Source organism: Phodopus roborovskii, unplaced genomic scaffold (assembly GCF_943737965.1).
Source record: "Phodopus roborovskii unplaced genomic scaffold, PHOROB, whole genome shotgun sequence".
In the NCBI taxonomy this organism is placed as follows: domain Eukaryota; kingdom Metazoa; phylum Chordata; class Mammalia; order Rodentia; family Cricetidae; genus Phodopus; species Phodopus roborovskii.
Window position 1 is genome coordinate 532,824 of NW_026125546.1, and position 13,047 is coordinate 545,870.

A 13,047-nucleotide genomic window follows, 5' to 3' on the forward strand; every position below is an offset into this window, starting at 1 on the left:
CCTAATAAGTTGACATTTCCATCAACAGACTACACTCTGCTGAATCTGATTCAAAGTATGTTACTACTGCAACTTCTATCAAAGCACATCCACAAATTCCATTGAATGGTTCAAATTATACCCAACAGATATTAATTACATACTATACAGTTAAATGTAGAAAAAAAATCTAATCTTCACTAAGTTATTTTTCTTTAAAACCCAAGCCCATACAGCAAGCCCTGGTAACTCAGGCAACTCTGGTCTGTCTAGGGGGTCTTCTCATCCTGTTCCAAGGACTGCCTAAAGACTTCCACAGGTCATGTACACTGCTCTGGTTATATTTGGAGATTCCAACTGACTTTCACTCACCATAATCCCATTCTCCCATCTCCAGAGGCCTGTATCCCATCCCATCTGGTCATCCACAGTCACCATTGTCAAACAATGTCTGTGTGTTTCCATCCCAGTCTTGGGGATATGTCTGCCTCTGCACTGAATTCAACATTTTAATTTCATTAGCCATGTACTATATACTCTACACACCCATCTTAATTCATTTAAAGCCTTCCATTTCCAAAATTAGACACATATGCAATGGACTTATTTCAAGGAAGTCCTAAAAGTACTTTTCCAGGTAAATGCTATTATTAACCATTACATTTCTAACAAACAAAAGAAAAAGCATCCTTTCCTCTTTGATATAAATAAGGTGCATCTGCTATGACTGCTAGGTGAGACCAGCCCTCAATTTTCTTAACCTGCCCAACAATCTGTTATAAATATTATTTGTGTTCCAATGCTTCAAGACTTCTCTTTAAGTACTAATTTTTCAAGCTTTAACATAACAGGATGAGCTCCCCCTTGCACAAAAAAAAAAAAATCAAAAATCAAAACCTAGTGAACTAAAGAAAATGAACAGACTTTAAAACTCAACTAGCAGAAGGGAAAAGGGGATAGTGATAAGACAGAGGTGAGTATGATCAAAACACATACATCATATCCATGTATGAAGTTGTCAAAAATAAATCATAATGTATTTTAAAATAATAGACAAGATCACCATGGAGTGATCAAAAAGTATGTAAGGGATTGCCTATGGGTATAATAGGATTTGTAGGAGTTACCAGAGATGAAAACAGTACACAGGTAATTTGTGGGAGGGTGATAAATATATTTATTATCTTACACTTTAATGGTGGTGTGTATACACCCACAAATAGAACTGGGTACTGTAAGCTTCTATAGTTTACTGTATGTCAAATGTACCTCAATAAATATAGTATTTTGACAATATAAAGTATTTAATGATACATTACACAATACTTAGCTGATAAATTCTCTTCTGCAATTCTAGGAGAAAATGTGATGGTAGTCAGGCTCAGTTAGTGAAGATGAGTTCACAGACTACACTGGAAGAACATGAACAATGCTATACTCAAAAATGGTAGAGAGCAACTTCCATTCACACCCTGGTTCTCTCAAATAATGATTGTTTTGAACATTAGCAGAACACAGACTTAAGTATATTAAGACAATTGCATGAGTAGAAGTTTACTTTGTCATTAGAATACCAGGAAATATCAGTGAAAAAACACTAAGCTGACTCTAACACCTACTTTCATGTAGGTACTTCAGAAGGCAAGAATGTAAACCGAGTTTTGGATGTGTTTGTTTGAATGATAAAATAGTGCATGAAAGAAAATCAAAACACACATTTGAGCCATCTTTTCAAACTTCCCCATCCTTTCAACTTTATGTAGAAAATAGGTTCTGTGTTTTGTGTGTAAGTACATCTATAAAAATACTCATTTCATAACCCAGTAACATAAGAATCTAACTGGGCCCATATGAAAATTGCTGGAGTAACTTTTAATGACAATTAAGGTTACATTAAAAGTTTCTTAAAATGCAGCAAATAGATTCCTAAAATGAAACTCCAAGAAGGAACCTGCCATAATTCAAATTACATTGTCACTCTATATATTGCTAATCTACAAGTCTTATATTTACCAAGATTGAAGACATAGCTGTCTCCAAATAAAAAAAGGAACTTGGAAATAGTAGTTTTGGAAATGACCTTGACTGCCACATTGCTTTACTGGCAGTGACAATCAGAGTTAAAACTTCAACCTAAGCAGGCACCAGGGATGGAAACTGCACGGTACTCTAAGGGATACTGAACATGAAATTTTAACAACCTACTGAGCAAATGTCACTTTACATGCATCCTCCTAAGAAAATGAAATAAATAATTTTGATATGAAAATTGGATTTCAGAAATGTTACAGGGTTAATTTTGATAACAGCAATTAGGTTCTTGTTCGGTGTAGTTACTTAGCAGCAACTGCATGCTAACAAACTCCTTGAACTATTTCTTCAAGTGTCAAGTTGCACTTGTTTGATTAGAAGAATGTAAGATCAGAGATTAGTAACTTTAAACTGTTGTAAACAGTTCTAATACCGGATCTTTAATAATAAAGCAGTGTCATTCAGGTTGGAATAAAAATGAATTGTGGACCAGGGGGTACTGCACACCTTAATTACAGACTCTGGAGGCAGATGTAGGCAGATCCACTAGTTCAAGGCCAGCCTGAATTATAGAACAAGTTTCAGGGCAGCCAGCACTAGACAGAGATGAATGAATATGAGTGTGTAATCCCAGGTTAAAAACTGGAACAGCACTAGACCTCATCTAACAATAACTGTTGTAGCCACCAAGTGAAGGCATCTCAGCTAGTCCACTCCTAGGACCTTTCTGTTACTACTCATCAGTGATAAAATGCATATCCCTATGAGACAGAAATTAAACTTCTTTGGGTCAAACTTAGGATACTTTTCCAGATACATGACACTCAATTTAGGATGATTTTCTCAACATTACTCAGAGAAAATCAAAACTAGAATTCTTTATTTAAAGACTTCCTTTTTTATCCTAGAAAAAATAGTAACATTATATTATATGTTTATTGCTTTAATTTTTTTCTATTGGGTATAAAACTCAAAGAGCAGTTCCTAAGTTTTCACTGTTTCCCAGCAACGTTCTCTGAGTGCTGAACTGAAAAGTCAGTTCTAGTACAGCCAAGGCTACAAAGAGAAACCCTGTTTTGAAAAAGCAAAGAAACAAGCAAAAGAGATTGAGAAAGGGGGGGGGGAGGAAGGAAGAAAGGAAGGAAAGGGAGGAAGGAAGGAAGAAGAAAAGGAAAAGGCTGACTTGGTGGTGATCAGGTTTTTTTTGTTTGTTTGTTTTTGTTTTTTAGGATTCTGTTCAGGCTGTATGAAATGATTCAATTTTTGTCAACTAAGTGAATGGTGATCATATTAATGCAAATGTGCTTTGATTTTTTTTTTCCTCCAGGTGTCCTCTGACTTACATTTAATTTCAATGAAAATAAAGGTAAATAAGCTAAATATATAGATTGATAGTTAAATTAAGTGTCTCCAGCTGTTATGTCAGCCATTCCTTTCAAAGTCTATAAGCACATCCATGTGTGTTTGTTTCTGGTTAAAATTTGTCATTCACAGTTGATGGTAAAGGAGCAAATTGCTCTTCCAAAGGGCTGTTTGGACTAGTTAAGCTGCTTTTCCGGGCTTCTCAGTATTTGTTAATATATATATATATATATATATATATATATATATATATATATATATATTGCTTACAATTCCTTGCTGAAGCAAAGACTCAGGCTACACTGTTAAATTTAACAAGCCTCTCAAGTACTTGCAGAATAACACATCACTCACATTATTCATGACTATACCCCTTCTACTCAAGTACAATGAATAGTCTTGGACCCAAAAGCTAAAAGTATATCTTGAAAACAGTGATATTTTTTAAACCATGAATGGATAAACTGACAATATAATTTTTCTTCTGTGAATCAAGAAGCTACAGTAATGCATTTTTTCTTAATTTCAATTTTGTTTGATGTTTTTGTTTTGTGTTGGTTTTAAAAAGAGTAGGTGATTGACAAACCCTTGTTTCATCCAGATACCCTGGGCTTCTGGCATTCTCTTTTGTATCTTCATAAAAGTGCAGGGTAATTTTCAAAATCTGAATAAAGGTGTTTCTTTATCACTGTTCCATGTTCATTTTTCCCCAGAACCAGTGCATTAGTTAAAACATAGTTAACTAGCTCCCTGAAGTAGCAAGTTTGTCTAATAAAACTTTTGGTATGCTTGTGTGAAGCCTCCACATTGATGACCTTCCTCTACTCACATCCTGGCAACCACAGAAAGAAGTCACCATGACTTCTCTGTATAATTCATGGAGAACGTTGAAAATAATGGAGTTTGAAAACCTATTTATGGATCCAGAAAGAATCTAAACGTTTAGATTTTTAAATATTTGAAATCAAATTTGGCCTATGTGTTTTCACTTTGTTTCTTGTAAAGAAAAAAAAATCTATAGATCAGCAGATATATTAATCACAGTGTTAGTTGTTTTTTGTATGTTCCTAATGATATCATATTTCCTGGGGGTGTGTAGAACAGAGTATAGGGGTAGAAACTGAAGCAGGTTTTCACCTCATTTTGAATTTGGGATTAGGAAAAAACACTTCAGGCTACATTATGAACGCCACAGCCCAAACATCAAATGACCATAAAGAAATCAACTGTTTCCCCCCCCCCCTTAGCTCTCTTATTTGCTGGGAAGCAAGTCCACAGTGGTCATAGTGACATACAAGCACAAGGTAAGACTTATTTGTGAAAGTATGTCCAACAGCTGGAATGCATGACTCTTATGGCATATTTTCCAGAGCTGTTCTAACCTTAGCCTCTAGATTTCATGGACAGATCATACACACAGTGATACAAAAGGCTGCCAACACATGACTGCTGGTTCTGAGAGATGGACACATAACAGGTACATTTTTAATGAACAGATGAAGGTGTTCATCAGAGTGGTGATTGGGTTCTCATTTTAGAATTGTGTGACTTTGTTTCACTGTCATCTTTCTATTGTTTTCTCTGAAAAAGAGGTCCAGCCTAATCAGTATGGGAAGGATGCTAATGGATGAGTGTTGAACAGGGACAGTGGGTGAGTTTGCTTAATTTGACTTCTTTGGTTAACTTTTGAGATTCTTCATATTTCAACACCAAATCTGTGGTCTTAAAATTGAGTGACCTTGTACATTTCTTCAGCTGTTTATTTTTCTAGGATTGTTCAAACAACTTAAAAAATAAAGCTTAGTGTCTATATACAATGCCTCATAAATAATTTGATGGCATCTGGTATAAGCCATTTGAGACTTGGAGCCCTCCACTGCTGTCCCAGTTTCTCCAGTTGGATGATGTCATCACAATATACTCAGGAATATTCAGCCACAATCTTTAAGACAGCTTGATTTTCTTTTAAAGAGAAACATGGCCTTCATTTCAATTATCTTACTAAACAAAGACTGTACAGGTGAGAAACTATGCTCATTATAATTAATTTAAGCAACAACAATATTCTCCCTATGTTCACTAGTAATTTTTTTTCTTTCTTGGTACTCTTGAGTAGCTAACATTTCAATAAACCAAAAGTGCATGCAGTGTTATATGCCACAATTATTTTCCAGGCTTGAGACTGAAATTCTTAAGTCATTTTGACTGGGCAGCTAATAACAATTTAGATAATTCTGTTCAAATCCACGGATGTGAGATGCAAAGCCATGGCTGTTCTCCAGCATGTTCTTCCTGTCAGAACCATTTAAATCACCATCTTACACAAATACGTATTGAAACTCAACTTTAAGCATTTTATTTTTATGTACATTTCTTTTTTCCAGAAATAAAATATCTAAATACAGACAGTGTAATGTTGTATATGTATAGCTTTCAACAATACTTGAGCTGAGTAAATGCTTTGTACATTAAGTTTGTCTTTTTAATGGAGTTCACAGCTACATTGAGTAAATGGATTCCTCAGATCCTTTTTTCTTTTTAACCAATAACAAGCAGAGAGACAAGTACAATTTAATATTAATAAGCAGCTCAAATAACACTTGGTTAAACTATGTACAATACAAACCATTCATACAAATGAAGACTAGGATATTGAATTTGTTACAATATGTGTAGTAAAGATAAGACAGACACTTTTAACTTACATGGTGTCTGCCAGGCATTTCCCTTCTTATTTAATGATCAGAACTTGTGTTAAGCAGCCTTAGTTGATCTCAACATTGCAAAGGTTCGGTGATAGGCGAGAAAAGCTATAATCCCAGTATCTGCCCACATGTAAATTCCAAATGTTTGCTCATCTTTACTGAGAAAGGGCTCTTCCCTCCATAAAAAGAAAAGCTATCTTGGATCACCTTGAATGTGCCTACTGTATGCTGGGAAAAAGTTACTACACTTTGTTGTGTTTATAAAATAAAGAATACTGAGCTCTAAAGACACATTTTTTTCCATTTAACAAGCATATAACTCCTACAGTAGTATTCACCAGCACAGCTACTCCAAGCAGTAGGAATGCATGAGTGGGGATTATTGATTAGCATGGACTCAAGACCTTAAAAGAGATTTCCATAACTGTGTTAGACACATCATTCTAGTTACTTCTTTGTGTTTGATCATAGTTTATCCTGAACCATCATGAGTCAGACAATGAAAGCCCTCTCAAAGGGAACCATGATAGATGCAAGCTGAAATGTGCAAGAGTGAGTGCTCATGTGCCTCTACATGTGATAGCATGTCTTCAGGTGAGACTTTGAGATCTATGATGATTTACAACTATGCTGAGAGATGCAGCTGACTGGGCAGAAATGACATCAATTGTTTTCTACTGGCATGTTTGCTCCAGTCAACAAGAGCAGCAGTGTAGACACATTCCAGGCAATAGATGTGACCTTCTTCCTTGAGGTAACAGCCCTGTCCTATGACCTCTAATTCCTCAGGCTTCAGTCTCATGCCCCGTTCCTCCTCATCCTGAGGGGAAGTAAGGTGTGTCACTGTGGTAGTTGTAGTCGGGGCATACTTTCTGTACTAGTTTATAGTCTGTACTATAAAAGGAAATGTAAATGCAGATCACCTTGAAGGGCTTGGAGCAGAGCCAGGACACATGACTTTGGGTCTGCTCCTGGTAACAGGTTTTTGAAGGGTCATAGTTGCAGAGTGTGTTCTTGGTAGCCTTGTCAACCTTTTCATATTCAATGCGACAGTTGAAGGACTTGGAATCTTTGGCATCAATCACGGTTTGTTGTGCCAAGTCAAATTCCACGATTTTTGTTGGGGGCACCAAGCTGACAGATACATTCCCTTGACCAGTGGAATTATGCCTGAAATAAACACTAAACGTCCCGTTGCCATGATCTACAATTTTCCCAGTTATCAACAGGTTTAGCTTCACTGTTTTGATGTTGGAATGAAAATCACCCCATCCAAACATTTTCTTAAACTTGCCGGTCTTAACAATGGGCCGTCTTTTGGCCCTGGGCCGAGGCTCTTGAAGGTCTGTGGAGTTCCTCAGCCAGTCCCAGAGGTCTTGTTCAGAATAAGGTTCTGGGGTGTCATAGCGCAGGTCCAAATCTGTGTCGTTTTCTTTACCTCGGAAAGTCTGTGAGAGGAGCCGACTGATAGACAAGTCTTTGCTGCTTTCTGTCCATATGTGCTTTAGTGTGGATTTGCTGCTCCCCGACTTCAGAAGTTCTGATTTCCCACCATTTGTTAAGTTGGCACACGTGACCTGAGAAGAGAATTTAAAAGATGGGTGTTTATTTAGGTCTCCACATCTAAGAACACGCAACACACACAACAATCCAGCCCTTGCTGCTAGGCTTAGAATTAAATGATGACTTTTGTTGCCATTGTTCTTAAAAGCACCTCTAGTATCCAGCCACTGTTTATTAAGTGACAAAATACCACTTCTATTTTTATTCAACAGTGGAAAAGGGGAGATGTGGGTGGATTAAAAACCACCAAGCATGACTTGAAGATAGATCCACATAAAACACTGACTAAAAGAGGAAAATGCCTCCTAGCATGAGTAAGCCAGATTGAATTCAAATATAAACTAAAGTAAATAATGTCTCATCACTAAATGCACCTTTGAACTAAACTTTTATAATCACTATGTTCTTTTTCTGGTTCAGGAACACCATAAGCTCTAAAACTCAAATTAATATGCCAGCTGATAACCTGTTTACTTTGACTGCTTATGTCAATACTATGTTAGAAATGAAAGTAGTTTTACAAATAGAATGTGGTATGTTTTCACTTGTCAGCACTCTCTCTCTCTCTCTCTCTCTCTCACATGCACGCGCACACACACACACACACACACACACACACACACACACAAAATGTCCTTCTTATCACCAATCACAACAAACACGATAATTTTTTAAACTTTCAAGACTCAAGATGTAAAAAATAATGTGTTTTAATAAAAGTTATAACATCTAATATTCATTAGCATGTAGACATTTGACAATATGCAAAAACAACACCAAGTCAGGAGGTCACTTCAAGTGAAGTTGTAAGAGTTACATTTGGATGGCTCTCGCTGAGATCCTAGCTCACCTCTTTGAAACAATTAGTTCCTGAATTAACCCAGGGCTAGAACAGAACCAGTAGCTAATGGGCCTTAAAGTAGAAATTGCATGCAGGATACACAACCTGGGAGCACAACCCAGAATGCATAAGAACCGACAGCCAATGCAGGTCGTTGACCACATGGACTGACTCATTTGGCTGAGATTGCTGATGGAATTCCCCCAAATGTCCATTGAAAAGTTAAGTTTCCAATTAAAGTTCTTTGGACAGATTCCTGATGAACCAATCAAAAAAAAAAGTTCTTTCTCAAGCATAAGCCTAATTTTCACACACCAACCTCTTTGAACTCCCTAGCATTTATGTAAGTTTTCCTAGTAAAAGATAATTGTCAAAGAGTCTTCTTAAATGAGACTCGTCAGGAATTAAAGCTGTGGTCTAGATCATCTCCACCTTTACCTGTATACCTATCCATGTAGGCCTATTTTTATAACATGTATCTCTACTGAGAATATCCTTCTATCAGATGCAAGTGATAGAGAAAGTCTATGCCAATTCCTGGAGTGTATAAGCTCAGTGGCCAGACATGGAAATCAGTCTAGTATACAGTAAGACCAGCTGTTTTCAAAATAGAGCAACTTTGTCCCAGCTCTGTAACTTTCTCGAGACAATACAGTTGGTGTTCTGATTTCCATGCAGACCTGTTCCATCTAAGATAAAATGTGGTTTATATCCCATGATTTCACTCTACAAAACCAAGCCTAAACACTGGAAAGACTGACACAATAACCTAAAGAAATATTTCAAGCTGGGAGTCCATATCCTGTTGTATCTGCTTGCCATCTCCAAGACAATAGCTATGCCAAAATGGACATTAACAGAAGATCAAAGTAAATTTTACTACAGGAAAGAAAACTGCAGAGAACCATATTCCATAAATAGGATTTATCATAGAAGGAATAGGCCGATAACCATGAGGACACATTTACAACTAATAACAGCAAAGGTCAGACTCATGCACTTCCATCACAGAGAAAATGCTAAGAATTGGGAGAGGGGTACCTTTGCTGCCAACTTTACTTTAATACTCAGCTCTTTCTCCTTTCAATTTTGTCCTGCTATGCATTTGATTTCTCTATTTCCTATCCACCCAAACTGTTTCCTATCTATACTCTCTCATCATTATTCAAGAATAGATCATTTTCAAGAAGCATACATGGCTAACAATAGCAAAAATTTTAAGGCAAGTAATGCTTTTAACATGGACTAAATATTATGACTTAAAGAAATGGAATTGAAGGGAGAATATTCTTTGAGAGTGTATATAAAATAAGTATGAATTTAATTCCCCAACTATCTCTTTTGCCTGATTATAAAGTTAATTTGTTATTGGCCAATTTTTAGTATCTAATATAAAGTGGAAATCAGGATAGTATCAGAGTTAATATTAGCCACATAATGACACATAGCTGATGCAGCTAAAGATATTTTAATAATTTTCTGAGTTAAATTCTTTTCAAAGTTTACCATTTTAGTTTGAGGATATATACTCAGTTGTAAAGCACTTGCCAGTATGTGCAGTACCCTGGATTCAGTACCAAGCAATGGGGGAAAAGGAGAAAATAAAGGTAGAATAATAACATTTTAATATAGTATAACACAAGGTAGCTATTATAAGCCATAATATATCTAAAAATTTACTAGCACTAATTGGTAAGACTAGTACTGATCCTTTGGCTTTAGATTAAGTTTTATGAGCATTTGCTTATTATATTTCAATAAAATCTATTTCATGGTTAAATACCCCAATGTGCACCTTCCTACAAACATCATATTTCTTCTTTAGGAGAAAAGACATAAGTGCATGCAATTTGCTCTGATTCTTTTTCTTAGAGTTAGATGTGTTACCATTGTTTGGCTAGTGAGAATAAATACAGGCATACAGAGTGGCTTTTATGGTACTTTATCTCAGAACCAACGAAGAACTCTAATGTGATACTTCTGCTTTGCACTTCTTAGCAAAACAGTAGTAAAATTGTCCCAAAATGGAAGAGGAAAAACACTCACAGTGCAATTTATCAGCAGCAGGTGGAGAGTACAAAAGAAAAGTTGTAGAATTGGGAAATATGATTTAAAGAAGGAAAAAAGAACCTCTGTATCCTATAGATGCTATAATTCTAACATATGAACAAACTTCTGATTTTCAGTCACAATGTCCATTGCTTACATCTAAATTCTATTCTCCATAGCCATAGTGATTATAAATGTGAACTCAAACTAGGCTCTGATCCTTGACAACTGCATTATCTGCAAAACTTACTTATTGTGTAGAAGTTTATGTTTTTGCTTTCTAGAGACCAGGAGATATTAGCCACGACTCTCAAAGGGATAGTGGAATTGCACAAGATTTACCAATTAAAGCATCAAGAAAAATCTCTGAGATATGTTGAGTGTTCTACATCAGTGTCACTACCTGAAATCATACTTCCACCTCTAATTTCTACTCATTGACTTACAAACATAAATAACTAGGGATTACTTGGGGTGGTATTTGCAAGCAACCAAACTTTTCAAGAAAATATGTCTTTAGCAGAACTGTAAATATAAACATTTAAAAAAAATATCATACCAAGAGTGAGAGGAGTTGGACAAGACATATGCCAGAAGTTTCATATAAGAATGAAATTAATTCTAGAAACCTTCGTGCAGCATCCTACCTTTAGCCAGCAAACCAGTATTAAATACAAACAAATCTGTTAAAAAGGCAGCCCTGATGGTAAGCATAATCACCAAAGTAAAAAATATTCTAAAATATATCTATTGGCTATATTGGATGTATATTGGATAATGTATTGGATGCTGAAATAGCTTTTAAAAAGGAATATTATATATATATATATATATATATATATATTCAAGTGCTGATTTGACAAGCTAAGAAACACGGCAAATTGAATACTCAGTAAAACTCCAAGTAACAAAGTATAACTTTAGCTATTAAACAGCAAGCACCAAAAGCAACAAATGCTTTTGCTCTGGGCAGTGGGGTGCAAAGCCTTGAGCTGTACTGACAATCAAGAAAATCCTGACTGTGGCTTCCAAATCAGTAATACCTTCACATGGTACATACTCTCACTCTATCTTCCTATTAATTGAAGAGAATATGACAATATCGACAGGAGAATGTCAATAATGAAATGCTAAAAAAAGTCTTATCAACATATCTCTTGACCTATTTGGTGTTAATAATCTTGATTACTTTTGTTCTATGAATTCAGTAACTATGGAATGAGACTCTGTTAATAAAAAGCAGAAAGGAGAAATCAGCTAAATGAAGCATGCATAGTTCTTTCTTATTATTTGAACTTGAAACAAGCTTGTTTCACATGTCAATCCCAGTTCCCTCTCCCTCCCCTCCTCCCATGACCCCCACCAATCACCTATCCCATTCCCTTTCTGCTCCCCAGGGAGGGTGAAGTCTTCTATGAGGGATCTTTCAAAGTCTGTCATATCATTTGAAGCAGAACCCAGACCCTCCCCCCATGTATCTAAGCAGAGAGAGTATCCCTCTATGTGGAATGGGCTCCCAAAGTCCATTTGTATAGTAGGGATAAATACTGATCCACTACCAGAGGCCCCATAAATTGCCCAGGCCTCCTAACTGACACCCACATTCAGGGAGTCTGGGTCAGTCCTATACTGGTTTCCCAGCTATCTATCTGGGGTCCACATGCATGGTTCATGATCTCAAAGGGTTCACAGTCTAATCTGAGGGTTAATAAAATAAATCGCACTGAAGTGCTACCTGTAGCACATTTAATGTTCTTAAAGTCACAAAGTTTAAAAGCAGTGAAGGTATAACAGAGGAGATGATCCTAAAATCTGGAAGATAAAATTATCTTGATTTTTACCTAGTAGATAATGGGACATAGAAAAATTGTCCAAACATGTGGTACACAACAGAGGACACCACAAAGCTCAGAAGGGATGTGTCAAAGGGGAACATGGAAAATAGTTGCCATGTTTCTCTAACTTTGTTTCCTTTGACAAGTATCTCCTCTCTCTTTCTATCCCCCCACTTCTCCAGAAACATTTACTCACTTCCTGAGTTTCAATTTTTAGTGACACATATGGTGAAATTGCATCAAGTAAAACACTCATCAAAACCAAATGTGAATATGTGAAGCATTACATGCATAAGATAATTTGATTTGGTCATTGCACAATGTGTGTGCACATGTGCGTGTACATCATGTGCGAGAGTGTGTGTGTGTGTATCAATGTCTCTTCTGCATTGTACAGTACACCATATTAGATTCACTTTTTTATTTGCCAATAGAAAAGAAGAGAGGAAGAGGGGGAAGAGAGAGTGGGGGAGAGAGATGAGGGAGGGAGGTAAGGAGGGAGGGAGGCAAAGAGGAAGGAAGGGAAGGAGGGAAGGAGGGAGGGAGGGAGGGAAATTCCTTTCTCTGGACTCCAGTAACTTTGAAAGCCACATGAACTGAACATACAGGAGACAGCAAACATACAGGAATGTCCTGCTAATGCATTTAACCTCAATCTTAATAGGAAATTATTGAGATCGGT

General features: G+C 36.4%; 1 protein-coding gene across 1 annotated transcript in view; it reads right to left on the reverse strand.

Annotated features, from left to right (window-relative positions):
* Positions 1-6,524: 6,524 nt before the first annotated feature.
* The window catches only part of Nxph1 (neurexophilin 1), a 292,761-nt gene continuing 286,238 nt past the window's right edge, over positions 6,525-13,047 (reverse strand). The window contains exon 3 of the mRNA XM_051177119.1: positions 6,525-7,654. Within this exon, the coding sequence (XP_051033076.1) occupies positions 6,893-7,654 (762 nt within the window). The 3' untranslated portion in view covers positions 6,525-6,892. The remainder of the gene's footprint in view (positions 7,655-13,047) is intronic.